The sequence below is a fragment of the Schistocerca cancellata genome, chromosome 4, assembly GCF_023864275.1.
Source record: "Schistocerca cancellata isolate TAMUIC-IGC-003103 chromosome 4, iqSchCanc2.1, whole genome shotgun sequence".
Taxonomy (NCBI): Eukaryota; Metazoa; Arthropoda; class Insecta; order Orthoptera; family Acrididae; genus Schistocerca; species Schistocerca cancellata.
In genome coordinates, this window is record NC_064629.1 from 423,657,328 (window position 1) to 423,684,273 (window position 26,946).

General features: G+C 43.2%; 1 protein-coding gene across 1 annotated transcript in view; it reads right to left on the bottom strand.

Annotated features, from left to right (window-relative positions):
• Positions 1–26,170, bottom strand: part of LOC126184233 (inversin-like) — a 135,982-nt gene extending 109,812 nt beyond the window's left edge. Inside the window, exons 1-3 of the mRNA XM_049926603.1 lie at positions 26,113–26,170; positions 16,105–16,319; positions 2,709–2,820 (exon numbers count right to left, since the gene is read on the bottom strand). Of these exons, the coding sequence (XP_049782560.1) occupies positions 2,709–2,820; positions 16,105–16,319; positions 26,113–26,170 (385 nt within the window). The remainder of the gene's footprint in view (positions 1–2,708; positions 2,821–16,104; positions 16,320–26,112) is intronic.
• Between the last annotated feature and the right edge of the window lie 776 nt (positions 26,171–26,946).

Sequence of the window (26,946 nt, forward strand, 5' to 3'; positions counted from 1 at the left end):
TTCTCGTTTCGCAGTTAGATCTATTTGATGTGGGACCAAAACACTTGAGCAATGTTCTAGGATGAACTGCACAAAAGTTGAAGTTTCTCAGTACCCTAACATGAAGCGAAATTTACCACCTAATTTACCTACGATCGTTTCACAGCACATCGCTACAAATTGTAACGCCCAGGTATTTGTATGTGTTTACTGATCCCAACTGTAACGCACTGATACTACAGTCAGAAGAGACATGATTTTACGTTTAGTGAAATGCAAAATTTTACGTTTCTGAACTTTGAATGCAAGTTGACAACCTTTGGACTACTTTGAAAACTTATCGAGATCTGCCTGAATATTTGATCAGCTATTTTCAGGTGGCACTTCATTACAGATAAGTGCATCATTTGTATAAAGTCTGAGGTTACTATTAATGTCTGCTAAGTCATATGTCCATATAGGATGTCCCTCCTAAGAGTCCTGCTTTGAAACTAATTCGTTTGTAGTGGGAAACGAACCGATGCTTTCTGTCTATACTGATAGTCGCATGAAAGACGTGATGAGCAGTATCTGTTTCGGCTGACTCCAGCAACACATCCAAATAACGTAATTGTACATATCTGCAAAACACCAAAGAAAATGAGCTGGACGACCTATCCCAGTTTTTCACGGGTAACACTAAGTATCTACGGCCGGAGGACTTTTCTGGTGTAACGGTAATAAATTATGTGCACAAACTAACCTCGTAAATCAGTCTCTCTGTGAGAGAAAAACGTATCAAAATCCCTACAGAAGTTCCTAAGATTAGCCTTCACAAAAAGACAGAAAAACGCGGCAGTAGAACTAATATATATATTATATACGGTGAACATTAGTAAAACCGACAAACTACAGGGAAGAATTCCTGACTGTAAGTGGAGGAAACAAGATCCTACGAACATATGTCCGGAAATACATCGCCGCCACGGTAGATGGCGCTGACGAATGGATGTTCCTCTCACCATGTTTTCCTTGTGTGCTACAGGCTGTGTGATTGACGCATAGTACTGTAAACAGCAGAATGGTCTGGCGTTCATGTCGGGAACAAGCGAAGAGGGTGTTTATGTACAGCTAAGCAGATGGAAATGGTCGAGAGATAGAACCAGATCCTCCAAATCTGGTGTAGGCACAGTCCGCCTTCTCCATGCATGTCCGTTTGTGATCACACGAACCCCCCAAAAAGGGCTTCAAGTGTTGTGTCTGTGACGCTATTTCTTTTGGTATAGCCGTGCTGCCTCTTCACCGTTTCCATCTGCTTGGCCGTATACACACACACACACACACACTATCTCGGTTTGTTCCCGACATGAATACCAGGTCATATATATATATATATATATATATATATATATATATATATATATATATATATATATATATATATATATACAGCATGAACGGCAAGGGTCCCAACATACGTTCCTAGGGCAGGCGTAAAGTTACTTCTAGTACATCTGTCCATGACTCTACATCGAAGACAACAAGCTACTTTGTCCCAGTCAAGCAATGCCTCAGCCCAGTCAAAAATTTTGTTTGATAACCCATATGAACTTATTTTCATTACCAAACATTGGTGTCATACTGAGTCAGATGATTTTGGGAATTCAAGTAATATGCCCCTGCCTGATGGTCTTCATCCAGGACTTTCAGAATGTCACGCGAGAAAAGCAAGAATTGGGTTTCACGTGAGCGATGTTTTCAGTTTCAAAGCTCATTGACAGTTCTCCTTCTTTAACGAGTTTGTTATCAATGGGCACATCAATTTTGATCATTTTTCCTGTACAGAGCGAAAGAAGGGCAGGCTGGATGATCATACCTTTGTTTGACTTGTGGAAGAGGCACTTGGTGAATGATCCTTATTTTTTCTCGATATCTATGTACAGACTTCGAAAACAAAATTTCAGAATGCAGTTTGAGGAAACTAGTTTTACTTCTTACGTACCGGTCCCATCAGGAACTGTGCATACAAAAAAAGACTAATAATCATTTGCTCAGAGACATACTGGGTGAATGAGAACAGTCTACTGAACAACATTATGTCAGTATTTACTTCGTTTACAGACTAATAATTGTAGCTATTAGGAGCGATATGTTTTAGGTTGGTCACGACCTCCACATACATGTGGCAAAAGCAAGCCATTAATGCTTATTTTCCCCTGCGCAGCAGGTCAAGTGTTGAAGCGTGGGCATGTGGACGACAAACGGTTAGTCTTGGTGGTGCATTTACGACTGTGCAGAAAACATCAGGTAGTAAATTATGTAACACCTTTGTGGGAAGACTGTTAGTTGGTTCAAATGGCTCTGAGCACTATGGGACTTAACATCTATGGTCATCAGTCCCCTAGAACTTAGAACTACTTAAACCTAACTAACCTAAGGACATCACACAACACCCAGTCATCACGAGGCAGAGAAAATCCCTGACCCGACTGTTAGTTGCAGAGATAAAACAACTAATATACTGAAGTGAATACATATTAAGGCACCAGTGATCGCAATATCTGCACTTATACTACTAACACCTTTTATAGCACTGGCTTACTATTCATGAATGCGATGGGCAGAAGCCTTACTTAAGACACAATAGAAAGAATGCTTGTCACGCTGTTCGCAGTGATAGGCAGTAAATGGCTCCAGATTTTCTGCAGATCAAAACAGCTAACCAAAGTGAATAAATGTCTCCAACTCACCGGATTTCAGGCAGTCTTTAACATTCTGGATATTTCCCCGTACCACGCTGAGGTGTAGATTTTCGATGGCTTCGGACGTAATTTTTTTTCGTAATGCTGCTACATCTTCAGACTGAAACATAACAAGTACAACATAACGGAAACGTCATCCATGAATATTTGATGAATTGCAGGACAGCATTTGCTCTCTCTCCCTCTCTCTCTCTCTCTCTCTCTCTCTCTCTCTCTCTCTCTCTCTCTCTCTTTCTCTCCCTCCCCCTCTCTCTCTCTCTCTCTCTCTCTCTCTCTCTCTCTCTCTCTCTCCCTCCTACACACACACACACACACACACACACACACACACACACACACACACACTCCAAAAGAATACACGGATCTGTATAGCATATTGACTGTAATAATTTCAATGTGGTCTATCAAGGAAATTCGGTAGTGATTCCCTCGAGACAGTGAGCATATAACCACACCAGACAAAAAATGAGTCACCTCCTGGAGACATGACGATGCAAATACCATGTAATGGTCTGAATTCGGTGAGAAAGAGAGAATATACGTTTCTTCAGGGATGCCATTTGCAGAGAGAGTATATGTTTCTTCAGGCATGCCATTTTTAGCTGAAGCCACTCATTGATGATTAAATCCTGAACAGCTACCAAACTGACGGCATGATGACTGCTACGTTCGAATTAGAGCCAGATACTTTCTATGGGATTAAGGTAGGGTAACTTAGTGGGGAAGCCAAGGAGCGATAAGGCGCCAGAGTTTTCTTCAAACCAGGAAAGTATATATGGAGTTCTGTGAACATGGCTGTTGACATCCTGGAAGACGGGAGTGGCCACTGCATACTTATCATGATGTTGGAGAAATGTCAACACTTGGTCTCCGATAGTGTTGATATACACGTTCTGTTGAAATTCTTAGTAACTTCAATGAGAGTGCCCAAGTCATGGTACAAAAAATACCGCCAACAAGTCGCAGGATTACTTCTGGGTTGAACTACATCCGTCACATGCTGTGGGTTAAATACGTCATTGGGCATTCGGTGCACTCGACGATTTACCTACTTTGAAAAGAGACACTACACACTACCAATCAGCTACTACCTCCAGTTTCTGTGTTGTTTCTACCATTGAAGACGGGCAGCTTTAACACACTTGGCTCAGTCACCCTGAATGGGACAGCTGGACTGCTGTTTTTAACAGATATTTTGAAAATAATAGATTTTAACAGTGAATGCAATAAGTCTGTGTGACGTTTCATTTGCAACAATGGAACCCGGTTTGTCTATTCTTAAAAATCTCGTTATGTGCTATTAACATTAGGATATATACATTTTTTTACTGAATCATATTTTTATTCTGTAAAATAGCTTGTATACGCCGTTTTTACGAATAATTTGCCCGAATATGGTATGTTTTGAAAAGCTGGACATGACCAGGACGTTTCTTTTCTGGGTATTTTTCCCTACTGACTTACTTTGCAAAAACTTGTGAGATCGATTTTTTTCTTATTGGATGGTATCTTTTCGGCAAAATGTCGCCCAAGTCTGCAAGGTCCAAGAACTGGTGAAAGACTCGGCCACCGTTCACTTGACTAACTACCGCTGTCCGAGCCCTAGTTTCGTCCGAAATTAGTGTTAAGTAGCGCTTTGAGAAATGGTCTTTTGCGAGCAACCGTATCGCACATGTCCACGGCAAGCAGAGTTCGGATACTGAATGGAAACGACCTCCATTCCCGACAGAACTAATTCGTTTTGGGTTGGAAATCGGTTTTCATTGACAAGGCGTGATACGCGTCGCCAGTCTCTGCTCTTATTCCGTGTTACATGACTGCTAATGGAGCAACATTCCTTATAGAAACGTGCGACAGCCCATCTGGATGCACAGCGAAACGTTGACATCCTGGAAGACGGGAGTGCCCACTGCATACTTATCATGTTGCTGAAGAAATGGCAACACTTGGTCCCCGAGAGTGTTGATATACACATTCTGTTGACATTCAGCCGTTCTGTCACGTCTCAAAGTTGAGCCATCTAACGGCGCTCATTCCATACAAAAGACTCGCATGTACCCACCACAATGTTGTTAAGACTTACGTCTGTGGTGGCGGGACACATGACCGCTTGATACCATTGCAACGCCATCTACAGCGATCCAAAGCTGTGAGCTTTGATAAGGAGGTAACTAATATTCTGTCCGATAAGCTTGTAAGAGTTAACAGGGCAAAATTATCAGTCTCTGGGAAACTGGTTTCTCATATCGTGGCCGGCCGGAGTGACCGAGCGGTTCTAGGCGCTACAGTCTGAAACCGTGAGACCGCTACAGTCGCAGGTTCGAATCTTGCCTCGGGCATGGATGTGTGTGATGTCCTTATGTTAGTTAGGTTTAAATAGTTCTAAGTTCTAGGAGACTGATGACCTCAGATGTTAAGTCCCATAGTGCTCAGAGCCATTTGAACCATTTTTTCTCATATCGTGAGATTTCGTGATGTACAAAGAATGCTGTTTAAGGAGAAACAAACGAATGTCTAACTGAAGATAGGTTTCACCATAGTGACGAGCGGATATTGGGCCATCTTGCCCACAAGGTCGCTACGAACGGGTGAGGAACTTCTTGTAACATGTCAATCCAGACCATAGTGTAGTTCGTCCTTTCGGTTGTTAGGGACGCACAACCAGCATCCGGTGGCTTTTTAATTTTTATAGTTTGGAGTTGATGGGTTCATTTTTGTTAATCAGAACCTAATCTTTCGATCTTCTGATGGCTGGATGGCGAACGACAGTAGGATCTGTAAAAATCTGAGAGGGCTGCTCAGATTGTGACAAAATACTGACCTCTCTGGCAGGAAATCAAAAGTTCAGACCAATGGCCGTATACTGCTAGGCTGGCTATTGAGTTCCCAATAACAGCAGATGTTTCGCAGCACATGTTGAAAATAAACTTGCGAAAAGTCCCTACTGAGCGAGGTGGCGCAGTGGTTAGCACATTGGACTCGCACTCGAGACGACGACAGTTTCAACCCGCGTCTGGCCATCCTGATTTAGGTTTTCCGTGATTTCCCTAAATCGCTTTAGGCAAATGCCGGGATAGTTCTATTGAAAAGGCACTGCCGACTTCCTTCCTCATTCTTCACCGTCGACCTCGCTGTTTGGTCCCCTCCCCCAAATCATCCAACCAACCAAACACGCAAAAGTCCCTGCGGGAAGTAGCACTTTACAAAGAAATGATATTAGTGGGAGAAGAAATGACCAGTTACAATGTATGCATTCTGCTCCTGAGGCTGATTGGCCACAGTTGTTCAGTTACCAATCCTTATGCTTTGTGCATTCGTATATAAAATTCTTAGTGGGAGATTCGCCACGATTATCAACCGACCCTCTGATACCATGCTACAGCGTTTAGAGTTTTTATTACACCACTTGATGGGTTCATACCACACTGTTGTTGTTGTTGTGGTCTTCAGTCCTGAGACTGGTTAAGTGCACCTCTCCATGCTACTCTATCCTGTGCAAGCTGCTTCATCTCCCATTACGTACTGCAGCCTACATCCTTCTGAATCTGCTTAGTGTATTCATCTCTTGGTCTCCCTCTACGATTTTACCCTCCACGCTGCCCTCCAATACTAAATTGGTGATCCCTTGATGCCTCAGAACATGTCCTACCAACCGACCCCTTCCTCTAGTCAAGTTGTGCCACAAACTCCTCTTCTCCCCAACTCTGTTCAATACCTCCTCATTAGTTATGTGATCTACCCATCTAATCTTCAGCATTCTTCTGTAGCACCACATTTCGAAAGCTTCTATTCTCTTCTTGTACAAACTATTTATCGTCCATGTTTCACTTCCATACATAGCTACACTCCACACAAATACTCTCATAAACTACTTCCTGACACTTAAATCTATAATCGATGTTAATAAATTTTTCTTCTTCAGAAACGCTTTCCTTGCCATTGCCAGTCTACATTTTATATCCTCTCTACTTGGACCATCATCAGTTATTTTGCTCTCCAAATAGCAAAACTCCTTTACACTAAACTCTCCAATTCCTATTCTATGTAGTGCAAGGTGGCTATAATTTCGCACCTTACAAGCTCTCATCTACATACTTTGCCGTGATTTACAACCGGAATTAGATATCATTTGATAGGTTGTACACCGTATATATAAATATTTAAAGAAGACTGACATTGTCAAGTACACTCTGTAAATAGTTGTTAACGTTTATTGCATGAAAGGTGATGGAGTGTCTTTATTATCAAAAGGGCATACTGAATGATTGCCTATACTAGTAGAGGTTGGAACGCCAGTGGAAATGAAACGCCAGGCGTAACTTAGGCCCTGTGTGGAAAAACCCGCACAGGTGTGTGGGTCCTGCTTAACAGAGGAAGTAGCCCTAGCCGGGCGGTCGGGGCACCTGAGCGCTGAAGCACAATAGAGTGGCGGTTGGCCGGTTGTGTAGCTAGGCCGGAAGGATAGCCGGAAACTTTGAAAATCTTGGACGCAGCAGAGAGGAACAAGTACGCGTGACTTCGGAAATCACACAGGCTGGGTTATTTCCGAGGATTTTTTTCTCTGAGAAGCGTGACATTGTATGAATTCTTAACTAACGGGGATAGGTATTTCCTTGCAAACTTCCCGCGTTGGACGACAAAGGACTAAAATATGTTTGGTCGGCGTTCGGAAGAATCTGTAGAGAGGGAGAATATTCCGTGGTTTCGAGAATATGATTCGCCTTCTGCAGTTACGAGGGAGGGGAGCCGGGCTTTGCTGGGTAGCTAGCGGTGGAAAAAAGGAGGTCTTCAGTTTCGAGCGCCCGTGTTTGACGGTCGCTCAATATCAGCTTTGTTGGTACAGACCGACTTGCTGCCTTTGCTCTCAGGAAATTTTATAGTTAGAACAGTTAGGCAATATACTGTTGCGAACTTATACGATTCTGGACTTCGCCTCCGGTGTGGAAGTCGTCGTTGAGTACGCAGCGTTTCAGTGATTGAGAGCACTTCTTCTGTCTATACTCACGTAGAGACGTTATCTGCATTCCGTCAGCCGGCCGGAGTGGCCGAGCGGTTCTAGGCGCTACAGTCTGGAACCGCGCGACCGCTACGGTCGCAGGTTCGAATCCTGCCTCGGGCATGAATGTGTGTGATGTTCTTAGGTTAGTTAGGTTTAAGTAGTTCTAAGTTCTAGGGGACTGATGACCTCAGAAGTTAAGTCCCATAGTGCTCAAAGCCATTTGAAACATTTTTTTGAATTCCGTCCTTGTGGCTGGGAGTTCGGTTTCTTGTCTGTAGAACACTGAGATGAGAAGACAGTATTAGATTATATTAGTCAGAGGAGCACCTTCTGCCGTCCTAGTGTTTGAAAGAGTTTATTTTGTGGCTGGAGTTTTTCCGTCGTCGCAGACATGTACGAGAACCATCACTCTGACGCACCGGATGCAGTACATACGGTGATATTGCTAATTGCTTCGGTTTGTTAGGGCTATAAGACTAAACAGCTGTGATCATGTAAGCTTTATTTCCACTGAGGTTGCACACCACTGTAGATCATCTTTGAAAGTAGTGTCGTCTAGTGTTTGGTACGTACGTGTAGATGATGTCAATCATCTCGCGTTATTTATATTAGATCGCGTAGCCATAAAAAGGGGCAGATTTGGGGAGTTGATCAGTAGTATTAGTTAGGAAATACAAAAATTTGTAATACAAAGGGGTTTTTAATCTACAATAAATGTATAAGCAGAAACAACATTTATCATTTAGTAGTTACTAGTTCCCTTAATCATTCATTTACGGTTATGGTTAGGTTTTGTAAGAGCAAGAAGCAGGAAATAATATCACAATTAAGAGATCCTAAGATCTGCTTCAGGGGGTAGTCAGACAGGGCCAAATCTTGATTTTCGCGTTCAGTATTTTCCGTTGCGCACATTCATTTTATACTCGCCTGGAGTAGCAAATGGTTCAAATGGCTCTGAGCACTATGGGACTCAACATCTTAGGTCATAAGTCCCCTAGAACTTAGAACTACTTAAACCTAACTAACCTAAGGACATCACACACACCGATGCCCGAGGCAGGATTCGAACCTGCGACCGTAGCAGTCCCGCGGTTCCGGACTGCAGCGCCAGAACCGCACGGCCACCGCGGCCGGCCCTGGAGTAGCATCTTGGAGTAGAATTCCGTAGTGTAAATAATTTCCATATTGTGATCTACGTAATCTGTAGTAATTATCATCATCGGCATCACCTACTTCACGTGTTAAGCCTAGAGTCCTGTTTCAGTCATCAGCCCAGCTCTAGTAGGAAGTTGTCAAAGAAGGGAAGGCGTTAGGCTGGTTTCTTGTCTATGGAACCATTTAGGCGATCTCAGAATTGAAATTCGGTTTTGTTCTCATATCCTCGGTTAAAGATCTATGGGGCACACGAATTTTTCCAGTCATACAGGATAAGGTAGCTGATATTTATTTAGTCATCGACCACACGCCTGGCAAGGTGGTCGCTAGAAATGGTTCCGTCCCGAAGCTGGAAAGCAGTTCTCGTAAGTAACACGCAAAATGGCACGGGAAAGTCTAATTCTTGTTATAGGTTGCGCTTCCTTCACTTCATCCGTGTAAAATGTCTTATTATACCTCATATTTCGGCAACCAGCTGTAGATGACAATTCGATGGTAAATCTATGGTATAATTTCAAAAATTATTTTAAGATGACAGTTTACAGCGACAGCCAAACGGCTGGCTAGTTTTGTCCTGCATTAAAACTACAGTACGGTTGCTGAGCCTCAGCCCTGTTTAACATTGTAATAATTTTCTTTATTGTTCTAAGTCGTAGATAGCTAAAGGTTTCAAAAGGACTCAGACTGAAAACACACGAGTAGCTGCCGTTGTTGCATAGACGTGTTTACGTCTGAGAAAGCTTCCTAATTTTTTCGTCACTTGCCCTTTTCGTTCAGCTGCCAAAACAAATACCCTGTGTCTGGGGAAAGTGTCAGTTATGCACAACGTGTTATTTTTTCTCGATATAAATAGCTAATGAGCGCGGCTATTTAAATAATACCTTAGCACGAGTAACCTTTTCTTTCCCTTACGTTGTCATATAATTAATTCCTCTGTTTTCAAATTGAGATGTGTTCGTTACTAACTGGTCATTTCGATTTCACATTAATATATCTTTATTTTATGCTGACGTGTTGATCGCTGTAGAGAATAGTAATCCAAACTGAAGAAAGTTTGCGTTGGGAACAGAACTTTCCGTTTGAAATGTTTGCCACTACCTCAAACACAAACATATTTTGTGTTGATAAAATACTAGTCCGAGTCGAGTGAGCAATATCGACTTTCGTATTTTAGGAACGACTCTATACATCGAAGCGAAGTCTGCAATAGGGAAACAATAGTATGGAAAGAGCTGATTTTGGCTTTGTATTTAATAACTAGAATCACTTTTTATTTGTACATATGTTTTATAAAGTTCGTTTTGAAAAGAATTATATAAATTATGTACGTTTAACAGCTTTCGACGGGTAATGAAAAGAAGGCAATGTGAACGTTTCAAGTGAAATTTTTCACGAAACTAGCCGGGATATGGTCTGAAAGTGAAAGCCAATAGCGCCGGCACCGTTTCGCCTCCATTCACATGTAAACATGACATGTAAAGCCGTAGCAGCACTGCGTGTGCTGACTTCACACATGACACATTTCCCCGACTACTTTCGTGGAAGGTCTCAGCGCAGTCTCAAACAAGCACTACGTCACCATATTTTATTTTTCAAGAGCCAGAATGTGCTTCATTACGTTACAGTAAATAGTAATCAGTTTAACACACTGGTACATAAAAAGTTAAGGATTTCGGACATGACTGCAACCAGTCGCATTTCGTCATGGTGGAGTTTCTGTTTTCCCGTTACTGGTTTCATGTCATCTAACGACTCATCATCAGTTGTTATATTTCTCAGTGACCATTCATAGCATTGTGGGGATCATTGTGTAGCTGTGGAAAGACAAAACATGATGGTAACGAGTAAACACAGTATGTGGCGAACTATCTAGAGTTATTTACATCATAAATTATAAAGTCGGCTTGATAATGATTGGAACGATTACATAGACGTTGTTGTGGGAAGGGCAAACCAAAGACCGTATTTTATTGTCAGACCACCTAGAAGATGCAACAGATCTATTGAAGAGACTGCTTACACTAACTACGCTTCTCCGTAGGCTACTAGAGTACTTCTGTGCAGTACGGGATCTTTACGAGACGGGACTGATGGAGGACGTCGAAAAAGTCCAGATAAGGGCAGTTTGTTTTGTATTATCGCCAAATACGGGAGAGAGTATCACTTATGGGTATGAAAGGAAGTTGGGGTGGCTATAATTAAAACAAAGGCGTTTTTCGTTGCGGCGTGATCCTTTCACAAAATTTCACGAACACACTTTCTCCTCTCACTGTCAAAATAATTTATTATCGCCAACCGGAATATGGAGAAATGATCATCGTGATAAAACAAAACAAATCAGAGCTCGTACACACAGATTTAAGTGTTCATTTTTCCCACGCGGGCGGCCGCTGTGGCCGAACGGTTCTAGGCACTTCAGTCTGGAACCGCGCGACCGCTACGGTCGCAGGTTCGAATCCCGCCTCGGGCATGGATGTGTGTTTGTCCTTGTGTTAGTTAAGTTTACGTAGTTCTAAGTTCCAGGGGACTGATGACCTCAGATGTTAAGTCCCATAGTGCTCAGAGCCATTTGAACCATTTCCCACGCGCTGTTAGAGAGTGGAACGGTAGAGAAATAGTCTGAAGGTGATTCGAAGAACCCTCAGCCAAGGATTTAAGTGTGACTTGCAGACTAGTCATGTAGATGAGAACAGCGTCACTTACCGTAATGACCACTTTATGTAAATAACTTCATATAACTGGCCACATTCAGTGCACACTTGTTTAGATTTTTCTCTGTTCTGCCACAGCTACACAACGACCTCCGCAATCCTCTATGAACTGTACCATACGATGATGAGTCACTAGGTGACTTGAACCCGATAACAGGTAAATAAAAAATCCCACTATCATGAATGGCGACTGATCGCGGTCATTTCTGAAAATCTTTATTCAACACAATTGCAGTATTCCACAGCCATAATCGATAAAAGTTTTAAAACTTACGGATTGTCAAGCATACCCATTACGGATATTCTAGAACCCGCGACTGTGTACTGAACATAAACATATAAAACTGCAAACAGTCTTTTTTTTTTAAATATTCGTCATTCTCACAAACTAATTTCCGAAAGTTTTGATTTGTCTTTTGATACTGCACATGGAAGTTACTTGTTTATTTTCGTAGCATTATGCAAGATACTGGCCCTGTGACAAGAAGATAAATAAAAAGGATTTAATGTAGTGCCATGAGTAGTAGTTATACGCCGAGTTGCATCGAAAAACGAAATCTATTACACAGATTATTAACCAAGTTGCAAAATACTAATCCCTTTGCCTACTAACATCTGCGAAACGTTTTATTTCCCTGTTTTTGTTTTTCTAAAATACGTTGTTTTCCACGTTATGTAGCACACACTATACGCAGACATTGGGTTCATGTCTACTGAGTCATTAAATACGATGATAACGCTGCCATTAGACACAGCGCCTGGAGAGTTCAGTTTCTGCAACGGAAGAAAATATCAACAGCAATACAGCAGAGTAGGTAAACATCCTCGTGCGTTTCATGCACTCCATCACCCCATGACCACTTGAAGAGGAAGCAATTAATATTTCGTACGTTCAAGACAGAGAAACTAGGTTCCTGGCAAGGTGTTCTATGCGAATGGAAGATCATTTCCAGGTACAATGAATGTTAGTAGCTGTTATATCTACTGAATTATATAATGAGCGCCGGCCGGTGTGGTCGAGCGGTTCTAGGCGCTACAGTCTGGAACCGCGCAACTGGTACGGTCGCAGGTTCGAATCCTGCCTCGGGCATGGATGTTTGTGATGTCCTTAGGTTAGTTAGGTTTAAGTAGTTCTAAGTTCTAGGGGACTGATGACCTTAGCAGTTAAGTCCCATAGTGCTCAGAGCCATTTAATCAGCTATGGTTGTTTCAAATCGTATATATACTTTCTTAACGGCGTTCAGCTGTTCGAGGATGTTATGTGTGTCAGTGATAAGAGTGAAACTTAACATAAGAATGAGGGTGCAGTTTATAAAGGCTGTAAAGGCAGATAAAGACTGGCGGTACAGCGCAGTTCCACTTCCGGTGATAGGTAAACACTGCATAGGGTTGTAGCGGCGTTGTACCACTAGGCACCAGCTTCTCTTTTAGTATGCTGCCCTGTTAATTTCACCGAAAAGTTTCACAGTAAAAATTAACAAAACTTACATCACTGCATTTCTCGCTGTACAAACTATAGAACTTCGTTAAATATGTACGCGTTGCACTTAAGAAAACTATTATTATCGCTACGTCCAAGTGATCAAAATAACGGCTAGTAAGAAAACTGCAGAATAATGGCCCCCTCCCGTTGTTATGCTTTCCGTACACATTCTTTCGTTACGTTGATTTACTTATGAAAGATTACGTATATCTGTATCAGGTAGGACTCAATTCAAACATTTCTAGACACGAAAAAAGTTTTATCACAGTGAAGCAGTATTGTATCAACGTTCGTTGCTCACACCAATCAAATCACTAAAAATTTAAAAAAAATCATAAATAGTAACTTCAGTTGATGGAAAAATTGACAGTATATGAAAGTTTCAGGAGAAGGAGGAGGAGATTAGTGTTTAACGTGATATTTTATATACGTATATATCCCGCTGATATTTTGTATATCAAGGAATAATAAAAAGTTGTAATGGAAACTGCAGTAATTTCATAATGTACGTATAGGGTGAACTAAACTCCACCAACAAAATTTCAGAGGTTGTTCAATGATATTCTTTGAGTATTTTGCTTTAATGGACCGCTGGACTCCGGTGGCTGATTACAGAGTAATAACGTGATTATAAGTTATTTTGTTTGATAGCTCAATTAGCTTTTTTTCTCTGAAAATACCTCCAAAACAGTGCAACAGTGACAATGCCAATAGTATGCCATCACCAAACACGAAGTATTGCATTAATCCTCAGACGAAACACGAAGCTTTTCATCGCAGCGGATTCTGCTGCTGTACGGCTCAAATGGCTCTGAGCACTATGGGACTTAACATCCTAGGTCATCAGTCCCATAGAACTTAGAACTACTTAAACCTAACTAACCTAAAGACATCACACACATCCATGCCCGAGGCAGGATTTGAACCTGGGACCGTAGTAGTCCCGTCGTTCCGGACTGCAGCGCCTAGAACCGCAAGACCACCGCGGCCGGCTGCTGTACGTATTGGCCAACTATTCATCAGTAAACGTATGCATATTGCCGTGTAACAATATTAACATACAATTAACAATGCCGGAAAAACAAAACCGAGACAGAACAGAGCAGTACTGAATGAAAACTCGAGAGCGAAGAGTAAAGACGACAGTTAGTACCATGAGTAGATTGAACAAATTTGTTTCCAGACAATATACACAGCGCATATCGTCAACATTTCTTCTGTCTGCAGATATTTTCAGTGCAATACGGATAAAATGGTCAATGGTGATAAGAAATCAAAATAAATGTGACGAGCCGCTGGTGATCACGGGTCCCTTATACCATTATATTCAGAGAACATCGCCGAAAAACCTTCGAGATTTTGTCGATGGAGTTCGAGTTCAGCCTGTAAAATAAAATAATTTGTGTTGCGAACATAGCCAATAGAACAGCAAACGCTGGGGGACCTAAGCGTAAAGTACAACAATATGACGTAAACTATTTTACATTTCAACTCCTGTGCAAGCGTTGTAATTGGTGAAAAGAGAAAATATAAAAATTCAGCAAATCAAGTATAAAAGCGAATATAGACGTCTAAAAATGAGACTGAGGCCAAGTACAAAATGGCAAAGCAGTAATGGCTAGACGTGAAATCCAAGGCTGTAGAAATATGGGTGTGTACAGGAAAGACATACGCCGCCTATAGGAAAATTAAAGAGGCCTTTGGAGAAAGAAAAAATACCGGTATGAATATTAAGAGCTGAGATGATAAACCCGCGCTAAGAAATTAAGGGAAGGCTGAAATGTGGAAGACAAATATAAAGGGCTTTTACAAAGGAAACAAACTTGATGACAATATTAGAAAAATGGAAGGGTAACTAGAGGAAGATGAGATGGAGACACATTACTGTGAGAAGAATTTCAAAGACTCAGGCCTACATTAGGAAAAGAATTAAAGTTGAGAGAGACGAAATAAAAACTTTGATGTTCACCGATAATATTGTAATTCTGTCAGAGGCGACGACGGACTTGCAAGATCAGTTGATTGGCATGTGTAATGTCGAGAAAAGAGATTGAAAGATGAATATCAACAAGTGTAAAACGAGAGGAATGGGAAGTAGCTGAATTAAATCAGTTGATTCTAATTAGAAATGAGACACCACAAGTAGTCGATGAATTTTGGTATTTGGGCAACAAAATAACTGTCGGTGGTGGAGGTAGAGAGGATACGAAATGCAGGCAGGCACTTGCAAGAAAAGCGTGTCTGAAAATGAAATAAATGTTAACATCTAATATAATCTAACTATTAAGAAGTCTTTTTTCTTAAGGTGTTTATATGGATTGAAACGTGGGCGATAAACAGCACAAAAAAGAAGACAATGGAAGCTTTTGAGGTGTGCTGCTACAGGAGATGCCAACAATTAGATATGTAAATGTAATAAGTAATGAGGAGGCGCTGACTGGAATCTGGAAAAAAGGAAATTTGTGGCTCAAAAAAATGTTCAAATGTGTGTGAAATCTTATGGGACTTAACTGCTAAGGTCATCAGTCCCTAAGCTTACACACTACTTAACCTAAATTATCCTAAGGACAAACACACACACCCATGCCAGAGGGAGGACTCGAACCTCCGCCGGGATCAGCCGCATTTGTGGCTCAACTTGATTTAAAGAATAGATTGGTTGATAGAACACATCCTGAGGCATCATGAGATCGTGAGTTTAGTAATGGTAGGAAATGGGAGTAGAGAGGGGGAGGGGGAAGGCGGTAAAATTGTAGAAGTAGACAGCAAGCAGGTTCAAATGGATGGAGATTGCAGCAGTTATGCAGAGATGAACAGCCTTGCAATGGATAGACTAGCCTGCAGCGTGCAGAGTTGCTTCAAACCAGTCTTCGGACTGTGGACAACAACAACAACAACAATCACGTCAAAATGTAAGAGTAAAAACGAAGCAAGATGTAGGAAGAGATTAATGGAGCGATACTCGTTCGCGGCGTGTTACCGATGCGCTCTGCTTTGGGTGCGGTGAGAGAGCGAGGCAGGGAGCGGGCGACTTACGGCGTGCAGCATGTTGCGAGGAGCCGTGTGCGACCAGCCGGCGTGCTCATCCGGCGCACCTTCGCAGCCCGCGCGCGCGACGTCCACTAAAATTAGCGGTCGCGGCTCTGCGCTCGTGCTCGTGCGTCCGCCGGCGCTTGGCGGGCCTCCAGTCGCACCGCTGAGGGAATCAATTGGAATAGCCGACACGGGGCGCGCGGTCACCGCCTGACCGGCTGACCGCCCGGAATAACAGACCGCGCAGCTCCACAGGTAGCCGCCTCGCTGCCCTCACATTCGCCCCGCGCGCTCCCAGAGCGTACATTGTCTTTACGTAAATAAGTGTAGCCACTCATCACACAACACGTGCTTTTACCCGCTCGCAATGTTTACACTGGGAGAGTCAAAACGTCACGACAGTCCGCATAACAGCATACTGGCCCAGCTTTCGAAACTAATACACCAGCGATTCTGGGTACCATGGATTCGACGAGTTCTTAGTAGGTTTTTGCAGGTATGTGGCACTAGATTTCTAGGCACAGATCACGCAGTTCCCACAAATTACGAGTTGGTTGCTTGCGGGCACGGAGCAGGCGCCCAATAACATCTTATATGTGTTCATTCAGGATAAGATCAGGTGAATTTGGTGGCCAAGATATCAACTTAAGTTCATTACCGTGCTTCTCAAACCACTGTAGCATAATTCTAGCCTTTTCACACGGGTAGTTATCCTGTTGGACGATACCATCGCCATCAGGGAAGCCATTAAACATGGCGGATTGCAAGTGGACCTCAGAGATGTTCACGTAATTCACGGCTGTCATGATGTCTTCAATTATCGTCATTCGTCCCTTGGAACGGCAGATGGATGTCCACCATAGGGTAATACTGCCACCAGCGACCTAGGTCCCTGGTGTGTTGCAAGTCTCGAGAAACCGTTCCCCTGGATGACGGCATATCCAGACATGTTCATCGACCTTACATAAACATGAAACGTGCTTCATCAGAACAGGTGTCCGCAACCGGTAGCCGAGTGGTCAGTGCTACAGAATGTCATTCCTAAGGGACCGGGTTCGATTCCCGGCTGGGTCGGAGATTTTCTCCGCTCAGGTACTGGGTGTTGTGTTGTCCTAATCATCATCATTTCATTCCCATCAACGCGCAAGTCGCCGAAGTGGCGTCAAATCGAAAGACTTGCAGCCGGCAAACGGTCTACCCGGCGGGAGGCCTTAGGCACATGACATTAATTATTATCAGAACAGGTGACACGATTACTTTGGTCCATGTTTCAATCTCGATGACTCCGTGCCCACTGCAGTCGTAGTTGACGATGTCGTTGGATCAGCATTGTGACACGTAGGTGTCGTCTGCTTTGGGCAGCTCTATGTTCAGGAATGTGCGCTGAACGATGTGGTTCGAAACATCTGTGATTGTACCAGCATTATACTCCGACGTCAGATGTGCCACAGATGGCCGTCTATCTTGCGTCACAGGACGATCAAGCCTCCGAACTCACGTTGTGAATGAGGCGCGGATGTCCAACCAATATCTTGTTGCCTAGCCATCGTTTCACAGTCTTTGAATCACTTTGCATAGACATTCACGCGAGTAGCTTGCAGACTTCCGGCCAACTTCGCGATTACCGAGATGCTCGTTCCGAGGCATCGGGTTATAACAATCAGCTGTTTGACAAAGCCCCTTATGTCACTGAATTTTCTCATCTGCGACCCGTATATTCACTAGAATTAATCCCTATCCGTTTCTGTTCAACTTATACACTTTTGCCGGCCGCGGTGGCCGTGCGGTTCTAGGCGCTGCAGTCCGGAACCGCGGGACTGCTACGGTCGCAGGTTCGAATCCTGCCTCGGGCATGGATGTGTGTGATGTACTTAGGTTAGTTAGGTTTAAGTAGTTCTAAGTTCTAGGGGACTGATGACCTAAGATGTTAAGTCCCTTAGTGCTCAGAGCCATTTTTATTTACACACTTTTCTTGCCGCGGTACGTGCCCACAACGCCACCAGAAGCATTCAGTCTCACGGAGTTTATTGATTAGAATGTTCTGCCTCATCTCTCATACAGAAGTGCGTAAGCCGCCATGTTTACCAATCTATTGTCCCAGATCTGAGAACGTGCTCCACTGCACCACTGTGAGGGGAAAAACGAAAAAAATAATACAATGTAATGCCACGTTGACGTCATTAGAGACGGAAAGTAAGCTTGTATTTTGGAAGAGTGGCGAAGAAAATATAATTTGTCCATCCCTACTTGGCATTTGCCTTAAACGAGTTAGGAAACCGTGGAAAACCTTAATTTAGATGGTCAGTCGATGACTTGAACCACCCCAATGAGAATGGAGTGTGTCACCAATGCATCACCACTCGGGTGACTTCGGGGTGTACTCGATGTGAAATTTAGTACATATCTGGCAACAACGACTTTAATCGGGCTCGGCAGCAAGCCAGACTGAGTTTGGATGACAGACAGGGATACGCCATTCCATCCTCATTCCACTCTGTACCATAGTTAGGCATAATGGCTGGCGAGTGGTGGTGGCAACGTATAACAAGATACACTACTGGCCATTAAAACTGCTACACCAAGAAGAAATGCAGATGATGAACGGGTATTCATTGGAAAAATATATTATACTAGAACTAATATGTGATTACATTTTCACGCGATTTGGGTGCATAGATCCTGAGAAATCAGTACCCAGACCTACCACCTCTGGCCGTAATAACGGCCTTGATACGCCTGGGCATTGAGTCAAACAGAGCTTGGATGGCGTGTACAGGTACAGCTGCCCATGCAGCTTCAATACGATACCACAGTTCATCCAGAGCAGTGACTGGCGTATTGTGACAAGCTAGTTGCTCGGTCACCATTGATCAGACGTTTTAAATTGGTGAGAGATCTGGAGAACGTGCTGGCCAGGGCAGCAGTCGAACATTTTCTGTATCCAGAAAGGCCCGTACAGGACCTGCAACATGTGGTCGTGCATTATCCTGCTGAAATGTAGGGTTTCGCAGGGATCGAATGAAGGGTAGAGCCACGGGTCGTAACACATCTGAAATGTAACGTCCACTGTACAAAGTGCCGTCAATGCCAACAAGAGGTGACTGAGACATGTAACCAATGGCACCCCATACCATCACGCCGGGTGATACGCCAGTATGGCGATGAGGAATACACGCTTCCAATGTGCGTTCACCGCGATGTCGCCAAACAACGGATGCGACCATCATGATGCTGTAAACAGAACCTGGATTCATCCGATAAAATGACGTTTTGCCATTGGTGCACCCAGGTTCGTCGTTGAGTACACCATCGCAGGTGCTCCTGTCTGTGATGCAGCGTCAAGGGTAACCGCAGCCATGGTCTCCGAGCTGATAGTCCATGCTGCTGCAAACGTCGTCGAACTGTTCGTGCAGATGGTTGTTGTCTTGCAAACGTCCCCATCTGTTGACTCAGGGATCGAGACGTGGCTGCACGATCCGTTACAGCCATGCGGATAAGATACCTGTCATCTCGACTGCTAGTGATACTAGGCCGTTGGGATCCAGCACGGCGTTCCGTATTACCCTCCTGACCCCACCGATTCCATATTCTGCTAACAGTCATTGGATCTCGACCAACGCGAGCAGCAATGTCGGGATACGATAAACCTCAATCGCGATAGGCTACAATCCGACCTTTATCAAAGTCGGAAACGTGATGGTACGCATTTCTTCTCCTTACACGGGGCATCACAACAACGTTTCACCAGGCAACGCCGGTCAACTGCTGTTAGTGTATGAGAAATCGGTTGGAAACTTTCCTCATGTGATCACGTTGTAGGTGTCGCCACCGGCGCCTACCTTGTGTGAATGCTCTGAAAAGCTAATCATTTGCATATCACAGCATGTTCTTCCTGTTGGTTAAATTTCGCGTCTGTAGCAAGTCATATTCGTGGTGAAGCAATTTTAATGGCCAGTAGTGTATTTTCAATGGATGAGAGATGTAAAACATGCAGGCCATAGCAATAGTCGAACACCGTTTGTGTCGAAGTAAGCCAGGAGAGAATGGACAAGATGAAGTCTTGCGGTATCTTGTTGAAAGATGTCACAGACTTCGAAGAAAGGAGACAGCCACCAGTCTTAACGCGTCAGATATGTAGCGGCTTCTGCCCAAATTACCTGCTATGCGAACTGCAGGTGATCGTGTTATGTACCCAATGGCATCCAGTAAGATCATGGCAGGTGGTGGGCCCATATGACGATGAAGAATGCAATCAGGAGACGTTCGTTCTCCTCGGAGCCTCCATAAATGGATGTGTCCGCCATGATCTAAACGAAGAACTAGGAGTCGTGTGAAAAGAGTGGCAAGTAGTTATATATTAGACTCTTGGTAACCTATGACCAGAAAATATCTATGGGTGGGAGATCTGGATAATGTGTTGGCCAGGGAAACATTAGAACCCCCTCTGTATCGAATTATGTTAGGCGACACCAGCCATCATGAGATTTCGCGTTATCTTGTTTAAAGATAATGCCACGGAGGTCTAAGGATATGATTTCGCCACTGGTTTTAAGACGTCGTTAGTGTAACTGCCACTGTTCAAATTAGCGGCTGTGTCAACCAGAACTGATCATATTCTGTATCTAATGGCGCCCCAAACCAATCACGCCACGCGTGCTGGCTCATATGACAATAAGGAATGAAATCTGGCACCATTTGTTCTCTTTGAAGCCTTCAGACACGGAGAAGTCCACTGTGATGCTATACGCAGATGCGGGACTCATTCTAAAATATTACGTGATGCCACTACAGTGTACAGTGGTTGGTCCAGGGCACACGCCTGCTTCCGTGTCAAAGGAAGCCGCAACAACGGTCACAATGATGACTGTCCGTTACACTCCGGGCGTCGTCGCATTGTCTGTGTGGATACTTATCTTGCTGCAAATAACTTATTTCCAGTCTCAAAATACGAATACTAGTCGTGTGGAGCCACTGATATTCTGCACGGTGTTTAGCATGGCCCTCCCGAATCAGTCGACTCTATATTCGTATGACAGTCGTAGGATGTCAACCAACTCGAGTAGTAATACTGAGGAACAATAAACCAATCTCGACAGGCCGCAGACTTGAGTCTGTGGAATTGCGACAGGTGCTGCATATTTTCTTCTTACACGAGGCATAGCATGACATTAAAAAAAGGACTTTCAGATGCGATTTTTGAATGAGAAACCAGTCCTATGATCTTCTCCTCCATGCCAAATGTACATGGCCTTACTCATACCTTATGTATACGTTTGCACTGACATGCTGATCATTTGTGTAACCAAGCATGTAGTACAGTTCATGCCAGTCTGGAGTTTGTTGCATGCCATTTGTATGATGTTGCAATCTGAATGGCTAGCAGTGTTGGAAAATTAGTTTTTTTTTTACTAAATGTCAGCCCAAAAGAGACGACGCATAGTGGCAAGGACTCCGCGAGACGCCGTTCAGCTGCTGCTCATATACTGATGAGCCAAAACATTATCATCACCGCCCACAACGAGCTTCAGTGTTGTCTGGTGGCACTGTCACTTATTCAGTGGCGCCTCTTCTAGAAGAACGGATAGAACGTTCGTAAGAAAGTGTGCATGTGTATTCCCATTTAATATCTCCGGAATGAAGTTAGGTCCCGCAGTCAAACTTCCTATGACGCCACACCATCGGTTTATGGTTCAAGGTCGTTGTTGTTGTACCCGATGAAGGCATCGTAGATTTTCAGCTGCCCAGTAGTACTTGCTACTCAAATTTACTTTAACATGGTTCTGCACGTTGCTTCGGCGGTAAAGAGCACGCGTTGGAAAAGCGTAGTGTAGTCTCCCAAGCGATGCAGAGCAAGCCAACAAAATGCTATACGGGTTTTGAAATCACGTTCTCCGAGTGCCTGACGCAGTGACAGATGAGAAGGGTGGAATTTACGTCGATGCAAGATGCGAATGGCACTCCTTTGGCTGACCCCACATTCCTTGGCAATGCGTCTCGTGCCACTGAACGCTGTATAAAAGGAGAGTGTCTAACTTCTCCTCATTGATGTTCACGTCTGCATGCAAAGAATCTTGAATCAGAAATGACCTGCCGATGGACAACACAGTTATTGCTAGTTCTGCAGTATAGACAAGTAAAGTCTTATGTCTTGATGGAATGACGTACCCTGGCATGAGCATATTTACAACGCAGTAGCCGATTCCAGTTGACTTTTTTTCAATTTTAGAAAATTTCTCATTTTTTCTCCAAGAGTTTAAACCTCAACATTAAGAAGCGCACTCCGATACCGTTAGAAATACATCATGCATTAAAAAAAAATACCTGTGTCGATAACCCGATAGATACAAAAGTTAAGACTGTGTGTCTGACACCAAAGACATGTCCCTTATGGTACTATCGTTTGCCGAAAAGCTCGTTTCGGTATCTGGAACCGTTCACGCAAGAAAAGGCGTGTTATGTCCTACGTGACTGTATAAGCGGAGCAGAAACGAATAGATATTTATTCTAGAGAAACATACGCTCCACAAATAGTGAAATACACTGACATAAGCGACTTCGACAAAGAGCTGGTCGTTATGGCCCGGTGGCTGGAAAATGACGTCTCGAGAATGGCGTGTGTGGTCGGCTGTTAGCGTGCTACTGTCGTGATCATCTATGGAAAGTGGTTCAAGGAGGGTGAAACGACGCGAAGGCGAGAAGGTGTTGGTTGGACACCCACGACTTATTTAAAACGTGGAATTCGGAGGCTGTTTAGCCCTGTTAAGCAAGATTGGTAGTCATCTGTGATAAATTTGACGGCAAAGTACGACGCTGGCGCTCGCACGAGTGTTTCGGATCCCACCGTTCACCGTTCGTTGTTGAACATGGAGTACCGTAGCGGACGGTCCCTGTTTATTCCCGAGTTGACACAATGATGTCGATGGGTACATTTGCAGTGGACGTGGAATCATCGAGAATGGACCGTGGATCAAAGGAATCGGGTCACCTAGTGTTATGAATTATGTTTATTGTTACACCATGTCAACGGTCGCGTCCAGATACACCATCACCCAGGCAAACTGCTCGAAAAATGTACCACGAAACGGACGCAGGCCGGCGAAGACAGTACAATGCTATGAATGACGTTCACCTGGGTTTCAATGGGACCTGTGATAGTAGTCAAAGGCACCATGACAGCTGTGGACCACGTGAACATTATTGTGAACCACCTGCATACACTTATGTTTGATGTCTTTCCTGATGGCATTTTCCAGTAGGATAACCGCCCATGTCACAACGCCAGAATCGTAGTACAGTGGCTCGAGAAGCATGACAGTGAAATGACGTTGATAACTTGGCCACGAAGTTCGCCTGATCTGAACCCAATGGAACACATCTGGGATTCTACTGCGTGTCATCTCCGTCTTCGCAAACCACCAGCCTGTGACCCGTGAATATGCGCAGACATCTGGTGCCACCGAAGCACTTTTCGAAACCATGTGATGCAGAATAGATGCTGTACTGCATTCTAACGTTGGACCAACTGGCTCCTGAGCATTTGGTCATAATGTTTTGTCTCATCATAGTATTACGAAGCAACCTTAAACGAGGACTCATTCATGCTATACTGAAAATGTCTATCCAGTCGAAAGTGGTATTCGAACGAAAATGCCGACACGAGTTCTGTTTATAATAAACTTTAAGGATAAAATTGTAGTAACTGCTCGACTCTGGTTAACATGGCAAACACGAAAATACGTCAAAGGAAGGTATTCCATTAGTTTCTTTCAGGGATGTCGAACGATTGTGTGTTGCCGTTCAGGGACCAACGCCAAATATTGCATCTGGTCCAGCGCCAGGGATTACGAGCGTGAAAGGAATGCTAGAATTGTTTAACACAGCGCTGGTGTTCCAGCTTAACGACCTGTCCAGCGGCTGTTGAACCCATCGAAACTACGTGTTTTCTAGTATAAAATCAGCCTTTGCTGGCACATGATCCTGGAAGAGAACTTTCGCATCGCTGCAGGTGGTTCCTCAGCCATAGATCCACTTCTTCCATTTTCTTAAGAGTTTCTACTGAACGCAATAATTTGTTCTGAAAACTAGGTGAAATCAGGGTCACCTTCTCCATGCCTAGGGGCGCAGCTTATCAGTTTGACATTTCGTGGGGTGTCGTAACAATGACCGTTCTGGAAAATGCCTACTGGATTCTATCAGAAATGGCTGTGAGCACTATGGGACTTAACATCTATGGTCATCAGTCCCCTAGAACTTAGAACTACTTAAACCTAACTAACCTAAGGACAGCACACAACACCCAGTCATCACGTGGCAGAGAAAATTCCTGACCCCGCCGGGAATCGAATCCGGGAACCCGGGTGTGGAAAGCGATTCTATCAGAAAAAAATCTCTTTTTAAGGATAGCAGTGTTTGAGAGGACGTTCTCAGTCAGTCGGGTGCATGAACGTCTATTTAAAATTGTATCATTCTTCCAGTAACAACTTTATTTACTTCAGAGTGTATGGAATATCTGAGTCAGAAGCAAGGTGAAAAACCACAGATTGTATGCTTCTGTTAATTTCTTGCCTATTTGCTATTGACACTCCTTCTTGCGTATGGGGAACATTAGTCAAAAAAAGTAATGGAAGTAGAACACGACAGCCGTATTTTCAAAGTGTTTGTTATTCATGACTAATTTCAATGTCACAGTTGCGTCATCTTCAGGTCGTACTATAAACCAAATAAATACTTAACAGTAATTGGCTCATGCGTCATAGAACTCATACAATAACTAGGTGCCGTAGACCGCTATTCATCAGGAGTGTATATTTCGAACGTGTAGTCACAACTAAGACCACATGGGCAAATCACATGAGCTATTGACTGGAAGTACTTATTTGGTTTATAGTAGGACCTGAACATGACGCAAATGTACCGTTCAAACTAGTCCTCTGAATAATAAATACTTCGAAAATACGGCTGTGGTGTTCCACTTCCATTACTTATATTGTCAGCCGCTGACCTACGTCCACCAAATAGTGGACTTTCATAAGTTTAGTCGAAAACGTAGCGTGCTTCCATTAGTCTCAGAAACCTGAAATTTGGTCATCACGTAGATTCTGAGCGACAAATGAAGGAAGTATTTGTTTTATCGCTCAAGGTATAATGATAATAGCTTTCCGTGATTACCAAAACCTCAAATAACAAACAATGACATTTCAAAATCAGATTAGTGTGATACATTATCCTTTCAGTAACACTTTCGAAACAGATCTTTATCTTACTTCCAAGAATGTAATGTAAAAACTGTAGGTCAACAAAACTAAGGCAATTTTATCGCGTTTGAGATCAAGCAAGAATAATCAGTATCTTGTGCATAATAGCATATGTTTTGCCGAGAAAGCTCTTCTCTTTGTTGAAAGAATATTAAGATTAAATTTAATGTTATAGCCACTGCACTTATTTTAAAAAACTTATTTGAAAATAAAACAGAAGTGTAGTTTAAGATCTTCCTGCAAAAGACACTGATGTCCACCCGTCAAAAGAAAATTGTGTCGTATAACAGGCTGCCTCAAACGTATAAAACCTTCTACACGATCTTCTCTCTTTTATTTCTATTTTTCCTTGTATCGAATTCAAGAAAATATGTATTCTTTTCAGAAAATAATTTGTTTGGTTACATGTTCTATAGATCATATTCGAGCTGATTTTTATAATAGTAGAACATTTCATTTGTTTAAACGTTACGAACATAGTATACTGTTAGGTTGTATTCCAGAAAATAAGAGGGTATGATTTCATTACTTACTCCTGAAGAGAATGTTAGAGTATAACATCCAGGTCATCAGAGATGAAGCACATACCTAGACGGGAGAAGACGTGAGAGGAAATGGGTTGAGGTCCCATGTAAGGTACTATCGAGGTATTCGGCTCATTTGACTTAAGGAAACTGCTGAAAACACCAATAAGGATGCGGACGGGATTAAGAATTTGGCTCTTCCAGAGCAATAGTCGAGGGTAATCACTACTTACTTCTGCTGGCGGACTCATGTATAAGAGCTATTATGTTGAAAACTGAGATAAGCTCCATGTGCTTAATACGAATCTGATATTCATATCTTTCAAGGCATTAAGATTAAGACTATTCTAAGAGGCCTCTGACGCCATAGGAATCGCTGTAGGATAGTCGTTTGCTAAATTCGCTTATCAATAAAGTCGGCTTTATCCTGGATACGCTGCGACTCGTGAGAAACCTACACTTATCAGACAGTATGACGTTCGAAGTCATTACGTCTGTTATTTACGACTGAGAAATTACCGTCAGGGATTCTCACATGATTATCCCATGTGCGCGATCAGATACAAGTGATTCTGCATGCCACAAAATTTTAGGTCGCTACAGCTCAAGAGTTAGGCAACTGCTGTTGGGATTTATGGCCTACGAAGGACAGAACTTCTTTCGTCCCCACGTGGCTGTCCAATCGATATTGCCTGATATCAAAATTAATGGCTCAAATGGCTCTGAGCGCTATTGGACTTAACATCTGTGGTCATCAGTCCCCTAGAACTTAGAACTACTTAAACCTAACTAACCTAAGGACATCACACACATCCATGCCCGAGGCAGGATTCGAACCTGCGACCGTAGCGGTCACGCGGTTCCAAATTGAAGCGCCTAGAACCGCACGGCCACACCGGCTTCTCAAAATTAATGACAGGATTTCTTGAAAGGTCTGGTGACAAACATACCTCATAATTTACATAAACAGAGATACTTACCTTTCTTAATTATGCATGTTCTATTGCTTAAGAGATCTTTCTAGGAAGAAATTGAAAGAAACTGCAATGGGATTTGGATGGCTTGAA